General features: G+C 36.8%; 1 protein-coding gene and 1 pseudogene across 1 annotated transcript; both read right to left on the bottom strand.

The window, feature by feature from the left end:
- Positions 1 to 11948: 11948 nt before the first annotated feature.
- LOC103421951 (riboflavin synthase-like) lies at positions 11949 to 17200 on the bottom strand (annotated as a pseudogene).
- An 863-nt stretch (positions 17201 to 18063) lies between these two features.
- On the bottom strand, positions 18064 to 21007 carry LOC103421899 (uncharacterized). Its single transcript, XM_029108595.2, has 3 exons — positions 20371 to 21007; positions 18901 to 19138; positions 18064 to 18478 (listed from the first exon to the last, which is right to left on the bottom strand). Exons 1-3 carry the CDS (start codon positions 20662 to 20664, stop codon positions 18324 to 18326), a joined length of 687 nt encoding a protein of 228 aa, XP_028964428.2. The 5' UTR covers positions 20665 to 21007; the 3' UTR covers positions 18064 to 18323.
- Positions 21008 to 23874: the final 2867 nt, after the last annotated feature.

The following is a 23874-nucleotide window of genomic DNA, read 5'->3' as shown; positions in this document are numbered from 1 at the left end:
GCTATCTCGGAGAATATACAAACATATTTGACGGTTGCATCGTTGAAACTAGTTTCGTATAATGCATATCCTATCAAATTGATAGATTTAACAAACACTAACGAGTTAATGTTATACTTCCATTAAGTACAAAACATTATCCACTAGTGTAAATATTTTAAATCGAAGATCAAATTCGTTCAATGCATTCTTATAGGGTCGAGGAGTGTAGCTGTAAAAAATCATCAAAATCGGAGCTAAAATAACCGTTAAATTTTGATTTTTTGTTTATAACCATCAAAATTTTTTGCTTCGTTACCTAATCTCTGAATATTTGTTTTTTACAATTTTTTACGTATACAATCTCGAAGGTGTAAAAATAAGTTTGACGGTTGGATCGTTGAAAAAAGTTTCATGGAATGCATATTGCATCAAAACTGTAGATTAAACAAATACTTAGAGTTAATATTATACTTCTATTAAGTATAAAATAAGATTTTGTGGTATCAACTAGTCTAAATATTTTAAATTGAAGATCAAATTTATTCATTACATTCTTATAGGGTTGAGGAGGGTAGCTGTAAAAAATCATCAACATCGGAGCTAAAATACCCATTAAATTGTGGTTTTTCTTTTATAACCGTCGAAAACTTTTGTTCTGTTACCTAATCTCTGAATGTTTTTTTTTTACGATTTTTTACGTATGCAATCTCGGAGTGTGTACAAATAAGTTTGGCGGTTGGATAGTTGAAAAAGGTTTCGTAGAATGCATATTGAGTCAAAACGGTAGATTAAACAAACACTTAGAGTTAATATTATACTTTTATTAAGTATAAAATAAGATTTTGTGGTATCCACTAGTGTAAATATTTTAAATTAAAGATCAAATTTATTCATTACATTCTTATAGGGTCGAGGAGTGTAGCTGTAAAAAATCATCAAAATCGGAGCTAAAATAACTGTTAAATTGTGATTTTTCATTTATAACCGTTGAAAATTTTGTTCCGTTACGTAATCTTTGAATGTTTTTTTTTTACGATTTTTTACGTATGCAATCTCAGAGTGTGTACAAATAAGTTTGACGGTTGGATCGTTGAAAAAAGTTTCGTAGAATGCATGTTGCGTCAAAATGGTAGATTAAACAAACACTTGAGTTAATATTATACTTCTATTAAGTATAAAATAAGATTTTGTGGTATCCACTAGTGTAAATATTTTAAATTGAAGATCAAATTTATTCATTACATTCTTATAGGGTTGAGGAGTGTAGCAGTAAAAAATCATCAAAATTGGAGCTAAAATAACCGTTAAATTGTGATTTTTCTTTTATAACCGTTGAAAACTTTTGTTCCGTTACCCAATCTCTTAATGTTTGTTTTTTACGTATGCAATCTCGGAGTGTGTACAAATAAGTTTGACGGTTGGATTGTTGCAAAAAAGTTTCGTAGAATGCATATTGCATCAAAACGGTAGATTAAACAAACACTTAGAGTTAATATTATACTTCTATTAAGTATAAAATAAGATTTTGTGGTATCCACTAGTGTAAATATTTTAAATTAAAGATCGAATTTATTCATTACATTCTTATAGGGTCGAGGAGTGTAGCTCTAAAAAAATCATCAAAATCGGAGCTAAAATAACCGATAAATTGTGATTTTTCGTTTATAAACGTCGAAATTTTTTGTTCCGTTACGTAATCTCTGAATGTTTGTTTTTTACGATTTTTTACGTATGCAATCTCGTAGTGTATACAAATAAGTTTGACGGTTGGATCGTTTAAAAAAGTTTCGTAGTGGTGCGTCAAAACAGTAGATTAAACAAACACTTGAGTTAATATTGTACTTCAATTAAGTATAAAATAAGATTTTGTGGTATTCACTAGTGTAAATATTTTAAATTGAAGATCAAATTTATTCATTACAGTCTTATAGGGTTGAGGAGTGTAGCTGTAAACAATCATCAAAATCGGAGCAAAAATAACCGTTAAATTGTGATTTTTCTTTTATAACCGTCGAAAACTTTTGTTCCGTTACGTAATCTCTTAATGTTTGTTTTTTACGATTTTTTATGTATGCAATCTCGGAGTGTGTACAAATAAGTTTGACGGTTGGATTGTTGAAAAAAGTTTCGTAGAATGCATATTGCGTCAAAACGGCAGATTAAACAAACACTTAGAGTTAATATTATACTTCTATTAAGTATAAAATAAGATTTTGTGGTATCCACTAGTGTAAATATTTTAAATTAAAGATCAAATTTATTCGTTACGTAATCTCTGAATGTTTATTTTTTACGATTTTTTACGTATGCAATCTTGTAGTATTTACAAACAAGTTTGACGGTTACAGCATGGAAACTAGTTTCGTAGAATGCATAAATTTGCCTAAATTTTGAAGTGGGAAAAGTAATTTGTGCTAAATTTTTTTTTATGTTTTTCAAGTATTTATTAGACAATATTTAGTTTGTGCGATGACATTTTCATTGTACAATTCTCTTTTTGTTTCTTTATCGCATATTTTACATGGATTATTATCTATTAAACGAAAAATGTAAAAATTATCTATTAAACCAAACAATTATTTATTTAATTTTAAAAAACATATTCTATTTAAATACATATTATTTATTTATTTATTTATTAAACCAAATAATTATTATTTTATTTTTTAAAATCGTAACAAAATTTTGGAAACAATTATTTATTTAATTTTTAAAAACATATTCTATTTAAATACATATTATTTATTTATTTATTAAACCAAATAATTATTATTTTATTGTTTAAAATCGTAACAAAATTTGGGGGGGGAATTTAAAATTTTGGGGGAAAATTAAAAATTTTCAGAGGGAATTTTGGGGGATTTTTGCCGCCATTTTGTTTCTGTCGGTTATAACCGGTATTAATGAAATGTTTATGTCGGTTTTTATTCTAAAAAATTGTTTCTGTCAGTTTTAACCGACAATAATGAAACTTTTTCACAATATAACCCCTCATTCTCTTCCTTGCGCCGGTGACTTCTCCCTTCCCCCTTCCTTCCCCCTTTTCTCCTCTCCTCATTTCCTTCTCCTTTTTATATTTTTTGTTAAGCTTAGAAGCGCACCCACGAGGCCATGGGAGATGATCCTCCACAGAACTAGAGTTTGATTTCCATCTAAGGCAACCAAAGCTCAATCCTCAGCAATTTTCAAGACCCACCTTATCAGAAATGGGGTTCTATCTGTTTCCAACCCAACAAGTGACCGACGGCGCTGAAATGTTGTACTACTAAATTCCAACGTATCGGAAAAATGAACTCCCCGGGCTGAAGAAACCCAGTTCAAAACTTTTGTCGAATGCATGCAATTCTCAAAGTTCATGAAATGGGCATCATTAGCAAAAACCCAGGTTCCAAAATTTACATTTTCTCATACCTCTGCATTCTTTGCTTTCTTGCTCTGATTTGCTCTGCATCTAGTTCAATTTCACAGGTCAATCTTTAAAAAATCATCAAATCGTTTATCGACATACCTGTCAGATATTGGGGACACTGACATAGAAGTAGAGGATGGTGGTGATGAGCCTCAATTTGTACCGGCAAGTAAATCGTCCATTGAGGAGTTGAAGAGGATGACAGTCGAAACCTCAACAATGTGTTCTATTTGCAGGGAGGAGATGATGGTTGGCTCAGAAGCAACTCGGATGCCGTGCTCACATCATTACTATAGAGATTGTATTGCGGAATGGCTGCAGAGAAGCAGGATTTGCCCAATTTATTATGCAATTTGGTCTTTTTGAACCTAATTATGCTCTCATGTTTTTTTTTATTTTTTTTAAAATATATTTTCTATCGATTTTAACCGACAGAAAATGCGCTTACATTCATTATTAATATGTTCCCTGTCGGTTATAGCCGACACAAATTCTGGCGGTTTTATATTTTCTGTCAGTATCCGACATAAAATGTTGTTATTTATTAATTATTAATATATTCTCTGTCGGTTTTAGAGTATTTTCTGTCTAAAAATTCATTTCCTGACGCTGGCAAATTTGTTGCTTATTATATCCGCCACTGCATCCATTTTCTATCTTATTTTACTTAAAATAAGACAGAAATAACCTTTTCTTGTCGTTTTTATTTGTGCCAGTAATGGATAGTTTTGTAGTAGTGACAATATGTTGTCGTCACTTCATAAAATAAGACAACTCTAGATTTTGTTGGTGAAAAAGCATCTTTGGACTAGTATAGTACCATATATTCCACTTAACTATGTTACATTACTACAATAAAATTTCTAGAGTATCTTAGTATATACCAGCTCATAGAAAAGGAACTTGTGTATCTCAGCTAAGAGGCGCACACAAGTTATAGCACAACCAAATTTGGCAACGAATGCCATGACATTAACTCATTTCCTTAAATTTTCTCTCCTTTCATTCAACCTAACTATCCATCATTCTGTTCGCTCCCTAAATCCGCCATGGCGCCTTGCGGGCAAGCCGGGGATTTACTTCACATACGAGATTGGTTGGTGCGGGCGTGCCACTACTAGATGCCGCTATTAGACGGGATTTGAATGATTGAGGTTGCGCCTTTTGACTTCAAATCAAGAGATTGTGCCATTTGAGTGGGAGTTGCTCAAATTAAGGTTCTTTGTTTGCCTTAAAAATAAGGACTTTACTTATATGGAGAGATAGAACAATATGTAAATGACAAGGTTGCTTGGAAATATAAATGACAAAGGAAAGTGACTAATATTGCAGATTGCTTGTAATTTATATGACTGGAAATAAGTACATAAAAGCTACAAATGAGATCGATACCGCAAGTGAGCAGCAAAGCTAATAAACTAGATAAAAGAAGGCTTTTGGCAAATCTGGTTTGAGCAGAGTTTGTGCTTTTGTTTGGTTGATTGAGTGTCCATAATCCTTGTGCATCTGCTCCTTTTTATAGAGGTCTGGAGGAAACCCTCATGCTGAGGTTTTGTACTTGTTCGAAAGAAGCTTGGGCAGCTTGCATTTCCTTACTTGGGTAGCTTGCATTGCTTTTGCCAACTTGCATGTAGAAACAATATTAAAAGGGGAAATTGCATCTCCACCACATGTTTTTAGCACATGATTTCCCACTTGTAATAAACTAACATTTAAAAGAAACAAGTTGGCTAGTTGGCTTCTTTCATCACACATTCTTGCCCGAAAGCATGCATGGTGTCTTTCCACCCACTTGCATGAAAAAGCATGCACTTATCTTGATTAAACAATTCTCTTGGCAAACCTCCACCACCCAAACAAATGGGAGAAACAATATTATAGTGCCAATCCCCTCCACTTGAAGCCAAATATCTTTCCAAATTTAGCTTTCTTGCATATTAATCCTCCAAATGCCATATTTTACCCAAATTGCCCAAATAAGTAAAAATGGGTATATTTTGAGTGCAAACACATTTTAATCCAAAAATTCAAATCCCTCCACTACCAAAAATTATCATTTGCCCGATGAACCTTATTTGGTTAGGCAAACAAACTTTACCCGAAGAAAAAAAAGATTTAATGAGGCAAAAGTGGTCAACGTTTAAGTTTTTATTTTCAGAGGCTTTAGGCGACAAAAAAAATTTGCCAGACGAAGTATTTTTGTCTGGCAATGTTTTGGCTCCAAGGAAAAACTTTAGCGTTTGTTATGTCGTATCTTGCACAAAGAAAATTCAGTACATCGGCTTATTGATATAACCATAATTGCATACATTCTCATGCCCTTTAGTTTAGTTCTTGTTATATTTTTGAGTGAATTTAGTTTGTTTCACTTAGTCTTATGTTTTTGTTAGATTTGAAGAGTGAAGATGAAGAAAGAAGAAACAGAAGAACTTTTGCGATAGAAATGAGTTTAGCATGCTAGAAGCAGAAGCTTTTGTGCATATCAGACAATTTTACGGATTAAACTGTACTTCCTTAGAATGAACCAACCATTGAGCCTTGTACCATTGGAAAGATATGGAAGTTAGCTTTTAGAGGAATTTACGGTTTGTGATTCCGAGTTTCCTAGAAGACATTATAGTGATTCTTGTACCACACGTTTGCTAGCAATGCTTATGTGGGATTTGCAAAGAGATTTTAGATTTACAAATTTTAATAAAAGGAAACGTGCAGAGCAAAAGGAGAGTTATTAGAAGAGTTCAAGGCTATCCTAAAAGGTTCATAGTTAATATATTTACAAGTGGTGTGCCACATCATCAATATACTCATCCAAGTAAGAAGAGAATTAAAGAGTCCTATTCAAGTAAGGATTTTAGCATTTATTTAAGAGAAAAAGAAGGAAGACAAAAGGAAGGATTTTTGGGGGACCAAATCTGGGGGAACGTGATTTTGGAGTTGAAGGAGAAAAGGAAAGGTCGCAGCCGCCAATCATCTATCTTATCCATCTTCATCGTTCGGAAAATTTTCATGTTTTTAAGATTTGTAATTATGTTTTCGTATTCTATGAGTAACTAAACTCTTTTTCTAGTGTTAGGATGATGCCCTAGCCCTGGATGTTTATGGTTTTTAATGTTATTCATTAGATTTCTAGTTTCTTTTAGATGAATGCTTAATTGATGTTTGTTTATACCATATTTAGGGCTTCGTATTTAGATCTCGTACAAATACTCGAGGGACTTAAATGTAATTATGTGATAAAGAAATGGGCAAACATGTAATAAGTGAGGAGTCCTTATTCTATAAAATGACCCCTCACCCTCACAATTGAAAGAGGCCATTTCTTAAGCCTTCTCACCCCTCTCACATCCCCTATCATATTCAGAGGTTCTCCCCCTCACCTCTCAGAGAAATACATAATCAGTGTGGACGTAGCCCAAACATTGGGGTGAACCACGATACATCTTGTGTTATTTACATTTCATGCAAATCCACGGTTGGATTTACGTTGTTCCAAGACTTCCGGTTTTGTGCATCAACATGTTAAATAATATAATATTAAAGTTTCTTAATTATCCTAATTTTAAGTCTGACACTGCACCAAACGCTTCACTAAGTTAATCTAGTTTAGTCTAGTCTAAGCCAGTCCAGCTTAGTCACTAAAGCTAGTCCAGTACGAGATAGTCCAGTACAACAAACACACCCCAATATTCTACCTGAAGAGGTGAGATATATAATATTATACTCCAATGGGTGGATATATTCCACTCTAACATCTTTTTATTTTAGCTTTATCAATCAAAGTCTGCACCTTATGATCGTGTTTGAGTTTACCAATGACATGGTCACTAAACCTTAAGCATTAATGAGAAAAATAAGAGATAATGGATGTGACTTTGTACTAAAGAATGCTTCCATATTATGATAAATAAACAAGATATTATTGTACATGACAAATTAAACCAAGTTGTTAAGAGTAGTGTGCTCACCACTTGCACCATAGTTCAAATCTGTTGGGTTGGGAAACATAAAAGAAAGTATTTTAGAGATTTTATTTAACTAGGATTTAATTTGATTTTGTTTGGGTCTCCTTGTCTTGTGGACAAAGATTTGATTTTACTTATTTCTTGTTATGGCTCCTTTGTAATCATATAAAAATCCCTTATGGAAAAGAATAAAGTATTCTGAAGTTTGTGAGGTCATTAGAGAACTCTCAATTTACCAAAACTCTTTATTTTTCAACTTGGTATCAAACCAGAGTTTGATTCTTGGTTGACATTTGTTGTGAGCACTTCCATGTGGGTGCAAAAAGCTAATTTTCTTCATGCACAAGTAGGCCATGAACCTAAGGGTGAAGGTTATCTACAATTTTTTAGAAGAAGAATTGTCTCCGTCATGAAAGAAGACTAAGGAAAAATTTGGAAGGAAAAAATATGATGGATAAAATGTTGTTGTCAAAATTTAGACAGAGTCTGGATTCGTTTAAACACGTATTGGCCCGATTGTTGCTTTCAGTCTTAGTACCATGAAATGATTCCAAAGTAAGAAAGAATAGGCTTGCCACTGTTGGAGGCTGCCAACAGACATTGTTTGTGTTTGAGTATGTGAAGATGTGCGTTAATTTGACATCTTAACTAAATGATTGTGCACCAGGTGAGATGTTGGATTGGTTAAGTTCTTTTGTGTACCTTGATCTAAGGACAACTTAAAATTCGGTGTAACTTCATCTATACTTGCCTAAAAAGTGAATGAGAGTGAAATAGAAACTAAAATGGGGAGCATAATATAATCCTTTCATCGATGGAGCCAAGATTACAAACGTTCACAAAAGTAAAATCTATGCCGATGGGCTGAGATACATAACTTAAATTTTAATTTGACTAGAAATATATAGAACATAATAAATAAATTCTAGCAAGACTCGTGCCATGAATAGAAAAGTCCACTGAGATCACTGTTTTCGGATAAGACTTAGTACAAAACATGCGCCTTGTAAAGGAAATCTGGGTGGTTAGAATTTGCTTATCAACCTAATCATACCACGACGTGGCATAGTTGAAATTTTTTTAGGTCTCAGCGATCGTAGGCAGTATTATTGCTTTGAGGTTGTAGCTGAAGAGCTAAGACAGTTTTGCTGAAGAGCAATTGGGTTTGTGCTGAAAAACAGTTGGGTTGATTGAAGAATCCTTCATGGTTTTGTTTAATTGTAGAGATTGTATTTGATGAATGTCCTAAGATTGAGGCTTCTGGCTCCATTTATAGGCAAGGGATAGAAAGCATATTTTCAGAGGCTGGGAAAGAAAAGAAAGAAAGGAGAATGAGAAAGAGAAAGCTGCACAACCTGTTTTAATAAACAGGATTTTGCTTGACAAAATGGTTTGTCGGGCAATGAAAAAAACATGTCGAGCAAATGAAGTTTCGGTGGTTTTTTTAACATCTCAGTGTTACACTTTCTCAACGAACCTTATAGTTTAATTGACTTATATTGCTAGTTCAGCCTCAAATTCATCTTCCAATCTTACTAGATGCAAAGTCCTAAGGTGATCAATTAGAGAACTCAAACAAAAAGTAACTAATCAAACATTGTTGATGCACAAAACCGGAGGTCTTGGAACAACGTAAATCCAACCGTGGATCTGCATGAAATGTAAATAACACAAGATGTATCGTGGTTCACCCTAAGGTTTGGGCTACGTCCACACTGATTATGTATTTCTCTGAGAGGTGAGGGAGAGAACCTCTGAATATGAAAGGGGATGTAAGAAGGGTGAGAAGGCTTAAGAAATGGCCTCTTTCAATTGTGAGGGTGATGGGCCTTTTATAAAATAAGGATTCCTCACTTATTACATATTTACCCCTTCCTTTATCACATAATTACATTTAAGTCCCTCGAGTATTTGTACTAGATCTAAATACGAGGCCCTAAATATGGTATAAACAGTAGTCCCTCAAGTCTTCAGTCAAGAGAGTCTTTTGGCTAGAGACTTGAAATCCAGTCCATGTGTGGGCCGAAGTAATTAGATGTTGTCTTAAACTGATGTTCGATATGAGGCGGTGCTCAATCTGAAATGATGCTCAACTAGAAGTAGCACATGCTGCAAGGCTGCTCGGCTCTTAGCTTATGTTGCCTTGGTTGGATCGGCTTGTGGCGTTGAAGGTGAGGGAGTCCCTTTTATAAAATAAGGGCTCGCTTCTCAATATATGAATGATGGGCTAGAGTTGATGCTCTCTAATGATGGTGAGGGAGTCCTTTTTATAGAATAATGGCTCGCTCCTCAATACATAAGTGATGGGTTAAGAATGATACTCGCGGCGAGGCGGTTGCTCAGCTGGCGGCGTTGCTCTCTAATGAAGGTGAGGGAGTCCCTTTTATAGAATAAGGGCTCGTTCTTCAATACATAAGTGATGGGCTAGGAGTGATGCTCGCAGTGAGGCGGTTGCTCAGCTGGCGGCATTGCTCTCTAATGAAGGTGAGGGAGTCCCCTTTATAGAATAAGGGCTCGCTTCTCAATACATGAATGATGGGCTAAAGTTGATGCTCTCTAATGATGGTGAGGGAGTTCCTTTTATAGAATAAGGGCTCGCTCCTCAATACATAAGTGATAGGTTAGGAGTGATGCTCGCGGCGAGGCGGTTGCTCAACTGGCGGCGTTGCTCTCTAATAAAGGTAAGGGAGTCCCTTTTATATAATAAGGGCTCGTTCCTCAATACATAAGTAATGGGTGCTCTCTAATGAAAGTGAGGGAGTCTCTTTTATAGAATAAGGGCTCGCTCCTTAATACATAAATAATGGGCTAAGTCCCCTAAGTATTTTTCATGAGGCCTAGTTGAGGCCCAATATATGGTGTATAGTGTAGTCCCCCCAAGTCTTCAGTCAATAGAGTCTGTTGGCTAGAGACTTCAAATTGAATCCATGTATGGGCCGAAGTGGCGGTTGTTCGGAGGTGGTATTTGTATACCCTGCACTGAAGCTTTGTAAGTGAAGCTTTGCAAGTGAAGCTTTGAAGCTGGAGCTCTGTAAATGAAGGTTTTGAAGCTAGAGCTTTTGTAAATGAAGCTTTTGAAGCTAGAGCTCTGTAAATGAGCTTTTGAAGCTGATTGACATGAGTGATGCTCATGAATAATTATGTTGATTGACATGAGTGATACTCATGAATGTTTATGTTGATTGACATGAGTGATGCTCATGAATGTTGTCATGAGTGATGCTCATGAATGTTGACATGAGTGATGCTCATGAATGTTGACGTGAATGATGATCATGAATGTTTATGTATGATTGTCATGAGTGATGCTCATGAATGTTTATGTATGAATGACATGAGTAATGCTCATGTATAATTTGGAGTACTGGGCGTACTTTTGATCAGCTAGTTGGTGGCATGAAGAAGAGTACGGGTTGTACATTTCATCACCTGGTTGGTGGTAATAGCAGCGGGTTGCCGAATAATTGTGGAGTACTGGGCATACTTTTGATCATTGGTTGGTAGCGGTAGGGTGCCGAATAATTTTTGGAGTACTGGACGTACTTTTGATCACTTGGTTAGTGATAATAGAATACCTAACTCTTTTGGGCATATGGACCTTCGCCCTCCACATAACATTCTAGCCCATTATTTTCGGCTTTGCCGTTTTTTTTTTTTTACCCTCTGATGGGGTTTATACAGATGTCTCCGAAAGATAAGAAAAATAAATTATATCATTCAAAAATAAATAAAGCAGTCGTTGGTGCGTACTGCACCTACTGTGTACTGGGTTGTTGCAGATCTTTTTTCATGTGCGTCTTCCAGTGGCTTCTTCAGAAAAGTGGGAACATACATGATGAAAGTTTTCTTTTTTTCAAACGTTGATAGCATCTTCTGCTTTGGTGGTCGACAAAAGCAAAAGTATAATCCTGGCTTTTTCCTTTATGTATTCCTTTTCTTTCCTTTTTCTTTTTCTGCTGCACTACAGGTTTACAGCATAGGTGAGCCGCGAAATGCCATCCCACCTCCACCATGAGATCTGTCTAAAGTCAGTATACTTATCCAAGTGCTTTCCTCCTTCCTCTTTTTCCTTTATTCCACTTTTGCTTTCTCAGAAAAGTGGATTTCTTCACAGTTGTGCCGGGGGTGATGATTTTCTTGCTTGTCCTACCTCACATGGTGAAACTGAGTGGAGCTTTGGTTCGAGGAGAGCCCGGAAAATGTGAAGGTGGAGCCACCTATCTTTGTTGCACTTGCTACGTCTGTGAGGCATAGGGAGAACCTGGAAGTGGTGGTGGTGATGTCATCGTTGGAGAGATATATGACTAATAAGCTGAAGCAGTAGAGAAGGATGAGGAGGAGGACCATCACCATCACCTGGATCCATACCAGCCATGGGATTCTGTAGCTTTCTATTGTAAATTCATCCCCAAAATTGTACATATTCAAATATTTGACCCGTTGCAAGTATAACAACTACAAACTGCACAAGAACAAGATGTGCTGCAAACACAGAGAGACAGAGGTTGCAGTAGTCTTGCAAAGCAAATCAAAGATGGGTTTTTTTTTTCTTCCCACATCACAGACTCCCTATCGATACGGTACTTGCTTAATTATACATGAAGCCAAATCAGGATTGCAGTAATGGAACTATATCTGAGTAATACCTTATGAGTCATGAAGATTTGAATGACTCGACAAACCCACTACTGAGAAGTCTTTCGACATACTTCCCGAGTATATCAACCTCCAAATTCACCTTTGACCTGATTTTTTTCAACGGAATCACCACTTTCTGCTGAGTATAAGCAACCAACATGAAGTTAAAGCACTCTTCTTTATCAAACACATCCACCACAGTTAAACTAGTACCATCGACGGCTATAAACCCTTTCGGCACCACATACTCAACACCTCATTTGATGTCTTTACCTTGATCCACAGCAAATCTCCCTCAGGCTCCATTGGCACTATCTCCCATGTTCCATCCACATGACCCTGCACAAAATGCCCGCCCATTCTGCTGGTGGGCTGCACTGCCCGCTCCAAATTCATAAGTGACCCAGCTTCGAGTTCGATCAGAGATGTCTTCCTAAGCATCTTCGGCGACAGCCCGACTGTGAAATCGGACAATTGGGTATCGAATTCGGTGACCGTCAGGCATGTTCTATTGACTGCATTACTATCCCCAAGGTGAATGCCCTCCAGAACGGTTTTGGCGCCAATTTTCATGTCGAAACCACCATTTTGGGAGGTGTCAATTCGTTTGATTTGGCCAATTTCCTCGACGATGCCGATGAAAAGGCATCAGATTGTGTTGCGATGAAGAGATTGGAGATGGGTTTTAGGTTTTTTGGAAGCTGAGGAAGAGGGTTTGAGTGAAGGGTTTGAAAATAGGGAGTTTTGTGCCAGGTTTGGTGGTGATGGGTCAGTAGAGTCGGGCTGAGACGCCGGTTTTGGGTAAGATGACGATGTCTTTGGATAAAACTCCGGTTTCGGGATCTAAGCCTGGATGAGCGACTTGGGTTCCGGCAAGTCTATCGATTGTGCCGTCTTTGAGGACCCGGAGGTATGGAAAGACTTCGAGTAACACTTCTGGTGAGGGGTTATAGCCATTTGTATGAAAGAGAAATAAGGAGAAGAGGAAGAGAGATAAGAGCTCGATGTGGGAGACTGGTTCCTGGATGGCGGAGCTTTCCCACCTTTGGAGTCCACCCGTCGTAACCCGTGCCCACCGTGTCTCTCCAGAAACCAGTCCCTACCTCCACCTCGACCAACTATAGTAACTTTACAGTGATTCCGGCGACGTCTTTTGGAGTGTGAAGAGATCAAAGTCCAATGCCTTCTAAAATTCTTCAGTCTACTTGGAGCAGTGAAAGATTGGAGAAGATAGTAAAAAATCAACTCTGCCACTCTCTTCTTCTTCAAAACAGAGAGATGGGCTTTTCTGGGTATTTAGAGAGAGAATCTTAGGATTTTTAGAAAGAGATAGTGGTGTTCTTGGTTTTTATGAATTTTTTTTTTTGTAGGAGGATAGCAGAGTGAGAGATAGAGTATTTGGTTTCCTGGGTTTGTTTTTTTTTTTTTTTTGCAGATTCACGATAGAGGTGAAAAAATGAAAGAGAACCGACACAACTTTTCGTATCGATTCCCACAGACGGCGCCAAATGTTGATGCACAAAACCGGAGGTCTTGGAACAACGTAAATCCAACCGTAGATCTGCATGAAATGTAAATAACACAAGATGTATCGTGGTTCACCCCAATGTTTGGGCTACGTCCACACTGATTATATATTTCTCTTAGAGGTGAGGGAGAAAACCTCTGAATATGAAAGGGGATGTGAGAGGGGTGAGAAGGCTTAAGAAATGGCCTCTTTCAATTGTGAGGGTGAGGGGTCCTTTTATAGAATAAGGACTCCTCACTTATTACATATTTGCCCCTTCCTTTATCACATAATTACATTTAATTCCCTCGAGTATTTGTACGAGATCTAAATACGAGACCCTAAATATAGTATAAACATAACCAATATCTATTAATATTTTAATATTAATATATTTATTTATTCTTTTATAATTTCTTCCTCCTTCTTAACCTCTCTTTTTCTCCGCCCATGGTCTTCTTGCCCTTTCCCATTTTTACTCTCTTTTTTCTTCGTCCACTGTCACCCTCCCCACTCTCTCTTTTTCGCCATTTTCACTCAAATTACTTTGCTCTGTTCTTCTTTTCTTCAAAATATGAAACTCTGAATTTGTCACGTGTCGATTCGGACATACGTCCGGATCGACACGTGACGTCATCAAATCACATATCTAACATACATGTCCCTCGGGATATGTATCAAGCACATGCCATGCCTCGAATTGCATAGAATTTTTCGTATACTTTATGGCTGCATCTAACCTCCTCGTTAGACTGCCTATGTACCCTCATTTGGGATCAAGCCATTCGTAGTTCGCCATTCATTACACCTCGACGTTTATCACAATACGTTCAAATCGAAAAGCATAGCATTCCTCAATCAATTATTAGAACTTAACAAGCATGAATTACTAGATTCATGGTTACATAACAAATCCACATGACATTCAAGGTTTCCATTCCATCTATCATATAAATCACTATGTTTTCAACGTGATATCTCCATCCACAGCATGTAACTTATCCAATAACCAACGAAGCACAATATTATTCTTAAGCCACATTGATCACTAAATAATCATAATAATAACAATCATATCCAACGTCATTCCACAATTCCCGTCAATTAATCCCTTCATGTATCAAGGATGCTTGATCTTAGCATTTAACTATGTTAATCAATCAATGAGATAACATACCATTTCACCAATTCAATTAGAGAACTCTATATAATTCCCTACTTGGGTTATGAGTAATAACATGGTAATTCTAATTTATACTCACAAGGTCTATGGATAATTCACAGTCCACCACTGGTCCTCACATTTCATCACATCAAGCCAACCATACAAAGCAAACCATGTTTCTAATATGCACGTCAAATCCCACATCATAAACTATAACGATGGCACTTTATAGGAAACATAATCATAAAACCGTCTCATACCCTCTCAGGTTAATAATTATGAAAATAGAGTAATCATCTATAACACATATATTAAAGTCAGTCACCCTTTTATACTAGTAACCATACATATTTTAATCATCCATGAAATCAACATTTTAACGTTCTATTCCTATGCTTGTAACCTTCATTCTCCATCCTTTAATAAACCAACCCAAAGTTAATGGTTTTTCAACTTAAAACACCACCTCTTCACTCATGCCACTACCCCTTTTGACATGTATATGCGGCAATATATATATATATATATATATATTAAGAGAAACTAGATCGTTTACTAATAACTTGAATACAACTACTAGTAAACAATCTAAACTCTTCAACTCCAACCAAACACACTCAAATAAGCACAAGATTAACAAGGATGTCATTTCAACTATAATTCCCTTCTAGGTCTAGATGCTTGGTAACGAAAGAAGAATTTCATAAATCTAATGTCACACATTGGAAATTCGACTTTTTCCAAAAATTCTCAAATTTTACAAGAATGAAGGCCTCAACAAGAAGAGTAAACTTTATACCTATGGCCAAGTCCAATTTGACCAGGAAGGCCCTCAAATTGGCTCGTACCCGTCGAAACCCTAAGGTGGGTGTTCCTCAATTCGGCTTCCTTGGTGTTCCAACGCTCCAACCACCAATTGGGTCTTGTTCCTGGGTCTAAGGGAAGTTGATTAAGGGTGGTGGTAAGTGGTGCAAGTCACCGGAACGACGGAATCACCGTCGAACTCACCCGCGAACCCGGTGAAGTTCTTCATGAAATTGGGCCTAAAAACTCTCAAATATGGGTGGAGATGGTAGAGGGAAGGTTGAGGAATACGCTGTAGGCGATGGATGGTGATGAATTGACAGAAAGAATTGCAGAGACCATCAGAAATGGAGTTGGGTTGGTGCACAGGTGCAAAGGAATTTTTTTTTCTTTCAGCCACTCCCGTGGCTTTTTCTTCTCTTTTCAGTTTTTTTTTTAGCGACAACTTCAAACGTCCATAACTATACCATCATAATTCGGACTCGCAAACAGTTTTAGCCTATGCGTTCGTGATCTCGATATCTATTCAACAATATAAATTGTGACCTCGAAAGGTCTACGAATTTTAGATAATTACTTTCTAAACTTCAAACTTCATAACTAATTTAATTAAAATCTAAATCCAAATAAATTAATATAATTTCTCAAAAATAACATAAAATCTCAATAATACAATTACGTAGATTATAACAATGAAATCCAAGAACGGGATTTCACATAATTTGTTTTGATATTTACATTTCAGTTCTTTGAGATTACAATTTCAGTTCTTGGCGTTGGATTAAATCCAAAACAAATCCGGCTAGGTATTCTTTCTTGAAGCAAAGAGGGGAAATCTGGGTTATGGGTTCGTTGGGTTTCATAAGAGGGAGAGAAATCAATTTGAAGCAAATAGAAGGTTGGGTTCGCGAGACGAAGGAGATCGGCAAGACGGCAAGATTTGGTGATGGGAGTCCCAGATCAAACCAAAAACAGACTAATAAGCCAGTCTAGTCCAGTGAAACCTAAGGAGATCAAACAAACACACCCTTGTTGTATCAAAAAAAAAAAACTCATGTAAGAGTTTCATTCAAAGGGAGTTTATTACAACAACATAAATTATAATGGAACGCATATCGTTATCAAAGAAGATTTTTTTTTTTAACAAACAATATTATCTGCACTAAGGGAGAGAGAGGGTGGGCTTAGCCTCACAATGGGCTACCAATGGGCTACCAATAATGTAGTTTAAATTCGCATTTGGCGAGAATCGAACCGAATACCTCTCTTAAAAAAGAAAATAATTAAAACAAGAAGACGTTATAGAATAATCATTAGTTTTATTCAAAGGGAGTTTATTACAACAACAGAAATTATAATGGGATTCCTTCTGCCCTGTCCCTGCCCATCCCTCAATACACAAGGCCACTATTATTTTTCACAACGACAAATTAAATTGGTTAAATGGTGGATAGCATTTTCCTCCCTTATAACTAGCTCTCGTGCAAAAAGGCATTGCAACAAGCAATATCTTTACAATATCCCTGGCATATTATTTCAGCGCTTACTGAAAAACAATTGAAAACATCAAAATAATTAACAGGAATTTAATTTGGTGCTTAAGAGAACAAAAATGCAAGAAATTAAAGGTCAAACATATATATCGACTACATACCGAGTGAAAAGAAGATGATGACTATGGCTACTGCAACGATTAAGTTCTTGGTAATGAGGGAGAGATAACCACAAGCCATTTTACTTTCGATTTCAACTAATTATAATGCTACATGGCTTTGAGATGGTGATGGTATTTATAGGATTAGGAGCATATCTTAGTTAAGAAATATAATATTAGGTTCATGCCCAATATTTTTGCATCCTCCAATTCTAGTAAGATTTTAATGTCAAATGATTCAAAACTTTATGTTTAAAGCTCATTAATTTCCTTCCATCCAAACAGTTTTGAAGTCAACAAAGCACTTACTAAACTATAACCTCAAGTTAATGAATATAGAAAAGGAAGTTTTATTTGAACCTATATAACCAATCCAACACCTCTAGCACAACAATTAAACCCTCCATCACTTAAAGTTTGTGTGATGGCAGTGTGTAAGAACCTTGACTCATTGGGAACACAAAGCGGGGGAGATGTCAACGGTGGCATTTACAGGTGGTGAACCTGATCGGGGTTTGGTAGTTTGTGGAGGAGTCAGGCAGGCTGCTGGAGCTCTGGAGGGCCTAGAAGACAAAGTGGGGAAAACATCCACGGTGCAGTGAGAAAAAGTTTGAGTTTCAGATAGGGTTTTGTTTGCGGCTTATTTATTGGCCGAGATTTCTTGGGTATCAAGATTTGTTGTTTTGTAACTAATTGATATCTAAACAAGTCAGTCAGAAATGCTAGGTGTGATTGACTAGTCTCAGTGTTCATCTCCATGCGAGATTTTTCCATGTACCCGAAGCACAAGCAGTATACCACATGGACTGGTTAACTGGAATCCAAACAAATGATACCCAGTGCTGCTAACACAGCCTGATCATACATGTACGGACCCAAAAAAGAACGATACAGCATTTTACTAGCAATAAACGACCCAAGCTGCAGATTGCTAACGTGAAGTTCGTGAACAGATCACAACTGCTCAAGGGAAGAGTGGCTGCGTTTAATTATACAAAATCGGCCAATACATAGTAGTTGCATATGGACAAGAAGATAGACAAACTAGGTAAAACCTATACAATAGCTGGCCTATCTTGCCTTAATAGTAGTCCAACAAATATACATCAAACTGAAGATAAGAACCGACGTTGTCGTAGATCTTAGGAAGGGCCTAGAAACCTGGCATATGCTTCAATCGGACAATTTATTTTTATTATTCTTCAATCGGAAGCTTTACCTATCGCTGAATGATAGCGAGCATGCCTGCCATAAGAGTACGCTGAAATCGCCGAACCAGTCACATTCAACGATTGCTTAGCAAGGCCCAGAGATTTCTTTGTTGCCAGCCACATGATCCAGAAGAATCCAATCCAACCTAGTTAGGGGAACAAAGAAATATGATAAGAACCTTGACTCGATGGGAAGTGGAATTATAGACAATTCAAAATATAGATCCATCAGCCATCAATAAATTGTATTATACAGGACATGAACTGATCTGAAGCCTGGGAAATCGGTACCAAGGGGTATGCAAACACTTCAACAGAAGCAAAACAAAGTCAGTAAATTGGTCCTTCTCAAGTAGATAAACTAACTACTTTTTCATCCATATGTGTAGGCCTGATAAGTATAATGGTTGAAAATTTAGAAACCTACAATCAATATAGTCGTAAATGTGATGCTTCTGGTTATATAACACTTTTAGACAATAAGGTTGTCCTTAGATATGTAGGGGTTAGGTATTAAAAACTAAAAAGAGGTAGGAGAAGTAATGGTCAATTGGTTGACCAGCCCTACCTGTAGCTATCAGAACAGCTCCAATTGTCGATATTGTTGTGACGGAAATAACAAAAACAGCCACTGATAACGCTCCTATGTATATCGCTGTTACACAGGCAAAGAAAATGGCCAAGAATCCTCCTGCAGCTGCCAGAGACAGTAGGAGAGAGATAACAACGGCATTGAAAGTTGCTGCCACAAAGAAAAGCATGAAGACAAGCAACCCTGTCAAGGCAAGAAGAGTAATCGTGCCAACCTGCATCAAAAGAGTCAGTTGTTAACTCAAGTGTCGACTTGAATCGATCTATATATATCAATCGATATCAACACTTACATTTAAAAATTAGACTTGTTGGAATCACAGCAAGTGAAAAATTAGAATGGATCTAATAAAATTAATTGAAAAAACCAAGAACAATAGGACAAAGAATTTGAGGGTAAGTACATTTTCTGTGGTGATTAGTTATTATTCATGAAGACTCATTAAACATGAAGAGGAATATCAATAAGATCCTACATGGAATAATATGCATAACATGAAATGTCCTGCATCCATGATATAGAAAATTGCGCCCAAAAGTAGGCATAAAAAATAAATTATCCTTACTCAACATATACCAAACAATTAAGAAGCTATATCACACGAATTTATCTGATGAAGGAAACAGATTTATCATTCACAAGAATAGGTAATCACAACTACCAGACAAACTCTCTTTACAACTGCAACTAAGAGTCTAAGACTCACACACAATTGAGCTATCATCTAGTGTTACAACTGTACTGTGAACTCTGTTGTCTATCATGCCCCCGCAAACTTGGAGTGCAAAAAGAAATCTAGCAGAAGCCAAAGCTTCGGGAAATATCTCAGTAAGTTGATCCTGACCGAGCACATAATGAACAAGGGATATCCTTACAGGTAACTTTTTCCCTAACAAAGTATTCACTTCTTTGAATTTCCTTGAATTCTTCTAACAACAATACATTCTTCAACTTCTGTTCTACTTTATGTTTCGTCTTGTTCTTCTAATTCTTCTTCCTCTATTTTACGTGCAGTTCTTATGGAAGATTTATCAACTGTTTCATCTTTAGCTTCTTATGACACTTCAGTCCCTGTGAATACCCTTGTAATGCCTCCTTCCTCTCCTTTTTCTGTCATTAACCGCCATCCTAAGCAAATGAGATCCGAACTTGGTATCTCTAAGGAAAAGGTTAAGGTTCCCAATGCACCATATTCGTCTGCAATCCCCTTGACGCACATCGTGCATAGCATACACCGGAACATAAAAGAATTTTCATTAGACCAAACAAAATGTTACTTCCAGAGCTAAAAAAATTGTGTTGCTTTTATATCGAAAATGTACAACCTTCAGAAGCACACAGAGCTCTTGAAACAAAATGCACAATCTTTCCTAGATTGCAATGTACAAGTAATCAAAAGCACAAGGTACAACTAATTCAAAAGCTAAGATCACCGACAATACTCACAGAGATGACTAGCAGTGCACGGAGAGGGCTTCCCCTCCGAGTCCAGAGAAAAACGTTTCGCCCACTGTTTCTGGAAGCTTCGTGAAGTAGCGGGCCGTTCTTGGCTAGAGAGGTTTTGATCCGCTGAAACAGCGGAGCAGCACCACCGGCACTGGTGGAGCCGGGGAAGAGGATCTCAACAATCAGATGGTGGAAGATGCCGTAGAGAGTCTCCTCCCGGTTGGTGTGGATCTCGCCGTCGTTGTCGGTAACGTCGACGTCGACTCCGCCGTTGGTTCCGTACGGCTCCGCCATTGGGGGACTTAACGGACGGTTGAGTGAGCAAGGACTGAGCAAATCTGATACAGCGATTAGCGAATATGGCGGTGGGAATAATCCTGTCTGTGATGATGACTATGGTCCAGGCGGCCTTATTTAGTTTTCTTTATGAAAAGGACAGTTGTGCCCCTTCATTGGTGAACATAGAAGGTCGTTCTAGACAACTCCCAAGTCCCAATCAAAGTTTTCTGCGCAATCGTAACGAATGACGAAAGAGGAGTTCTACTAATCCGACTAACTTATTGAACAAATTTCAAGCACTATATATATCCACTTAGCCTAAGCTTCATCACACGACAATTATTTTAATGTCCTGATTAATTACAATTTTCTTCTAGGCGTCAAAACCTTGTCTAACGGATTTATTCCTGCCCTACTACATTCTTGCATCTCCTAAAGCTTTTTTAGTAAAGCCTTAATATTGACCGTCTTCGCCCTACCAACTAAAGTTAAAACTTAGTTAGCTAGCTACTTTTGTAATACCATACAAGATTTTAAAAGACGCTAGGCGCTAGGTGCTAGTCGGACAGTGAGATAAGGCCTAGCGCCTACGTAAAGCCTAAGTGAACTAGATGGATCTACGTAAATTTATTATATATGTTATAAAATATAAGTATATTTGTAAAATTTAGAACCTTTTATGTTAATTTTGTAACATTTACTCAGCTCACACGTTTTAATCATATTGGATTTGCTTTTTTCTTTGGGCTTTGCTTTTCATTTAAAAAACAGCCTAGTTTCCTTCTCAAAAATAAATGTATTCCCTAATGTCACAGATGTGGCAAAAAAACAGCCTAGTTTGTATCTCAAAAATAAATGTATTCCCTAATGTCACAGATGTGGCAAAAAAACAGCCTAGTTTGTATCTCAAAAATAAATGTATTCCCTAATGTCATAGATGTGGCTAAAAAACAGCCTCGTTTCCTTGTTTCCACAACTATCTTCCTACTTTAATTTCTTACCAGCCCGTGAACCCATGACACAAAAACCCAAAAAGGTTTCTCTCTCTCTCTTTGATAAGAGAATGATTATCTTCTCTTCTAATCATTTTTTATTTTATTTTCTTACTATTTGAACGGTTACAATTAAATCATATCAATATTTTATATTAATGTTTTATAAAGATAATAAGATAAAACACAAAGTATGAGAAAAGGAAGAGAAAGAGGATGAGAATAGAAGAAGAAATAATCCTACACCTTTTCAAAAAATCTCTAGCAAGCAAAAGCAACTATATTCAGATGCAGACGCGAGTTGCGATGCAGATGCAGATGAGAGATGCGATGCGACAGTAGGAGATGCGATGCTAACCAAATAAAAACTAGACGTCACTAAATTTTACTTATTTAAATTGCTTTCAATATTTGAACAGGTAGCAAGAGGTTGTTATTATCTTCGTATGACGCGAAATCAAAGGCAATGCTATGACCAAAATGAGAAGCCAAAGTTAGTAAATTACAAAGTAAGAACTCTACTGATCGATCGAGCAAATCGTGGTCCCAAACAATCGAATGGAGGATACTCACTCTACTGATCGATCCAGCAAATCGTGGTCCCAATTTCAAACGAGATTTTTCACCCCGAATAACGAAACAATTACAGTATAATAGCGAAACTGAAAATGATCGGATAGAGAATTACTAAACAGTGCATGGATCTACTCTTTGGACAATCACTTTCCTATTATTATTCAATGTTCCTTCACATATAAGAGACATGCAGTACTACGTACTTAAGTGTCACATCATATTAGGTTAGTTTCTTCGAGTAAACAGTCGTTGTGATTGATTCGCTTTCAATAATAAGACCCACTGTGGAATATCACAATCTCTTCTTTTCCTACTCATCGCACTTTCAGCATAATGTTAATAACTTTCAAGTTTATGAAAATAATTTTTATCTTTCAGGATTTTTATTGTATATGGTATTTAAATTGTGATTATCCTAATTGATTCTTGATCAGGTATATATGTTAGTTAACATTGTTCATGACGTATATTACATGCAAGCATGTGTTTAAACTCAAATTAAAAGTTCTAGATTTTTATTTGTTTTTTTTTTTAAACAAATTATAGAGAGGAGCAATAATTGAACTTGAAACTTCTTTCATCGTAAGAAAATTAGTGCTCAATCAAGGGCAACCATAGTAAATTTTCAAATAATAATTTCATAATTGTCTTGAATTTTCTACTAATGAGGAAAGGGGATCGTATAACATGTAAGGATTGCAAAGTTATACCGGGAGAGAGCTTGGCTAATCAACATCGCTTGTTGGTGATAGATGTACATATCAAAAGAGAGAGAAAAAAGAACAAGACTTGGAAGTGCCCAAGGACTAGATGGTGGAATCTAAAAGGAGAAAAACAAGTCATTTTCAAAGAGAAAGTAATCACCCAGTGCGTGTGGGATAGAGAGGGGGAAGCTAGCCAAATGTGGGATTCCATGGCTAGTTGTATCCGAAAAGTAGCAAAAGAGGTATTAAGAGAGTCCAAGGGCTTTGCTCCACACCAAAAGGAATCTTGGTGGTGGAATGAGGAGGTACAAACAAAGGTGAAGGATAAGAAGGAATGTTGTAAAGCCTTATACAAGGAAAGGACCGATGAAAATGGTGAAAGGTATAGAAGAGCGAAGCAAGAGGCGAAGAAAGCTGTGAGAGAAGCTAAGTTAGCGGCTTATGACGATATGTATAAGTGACTAGATACCAAAGAAGAAGAGTTGGTTATCTATAAACTAGCTAGAGCAAGGGAAAAGAAGACAAGAGACCTAAACCAAGTGAGGTGCATCAAGGATGAGGATGGAAAGGTTCTTGCTACAGAGAACGAGGACAAAGACAGATGGAGAGGTTATTTTCATAATCTTTTCAATGAAGGACATGAAATGAGTACTTCTTTAGGGGAGTTGAGTAACTCTGAAGAGTGTAGAAACTACTCCTTTTACCGTCCAATCAGGAAAGAAGAAGTGGTTGTAGTTTTGAAAAAGATGAAGCATAGAAAAGCAGTGGGCCCAGATGATATACCGATCGAAGTATGGAAAGTCTTGGGAGAGACAGGTATAGCATGGCTCACTGACCTTTTCAATATGATTTTGAAAATGAAGAAGATGCCAAATGAGTGGCGAAATAGCACTTTGGTGCCTATCTACAAGAATAAGGGCGACATACAAAATTGCATGAACTATAGGGGTATT

Source organism: Malus domestica, chromosome 09 (assembly GCF_042453785.1).
Source record: "Malus domestica chromosome 09, GDT2T_hap1".
NCBI lineage: Eukaryota > Viridiplantae > Streptophyta > Magnoliopsida > Rosales > Rosaceae > Malus > Malus domestica.
Note: the sequence above shows the minus strand (reverse complement) of the source record. Positions and strands in the feature narration are given on the sequence as shown.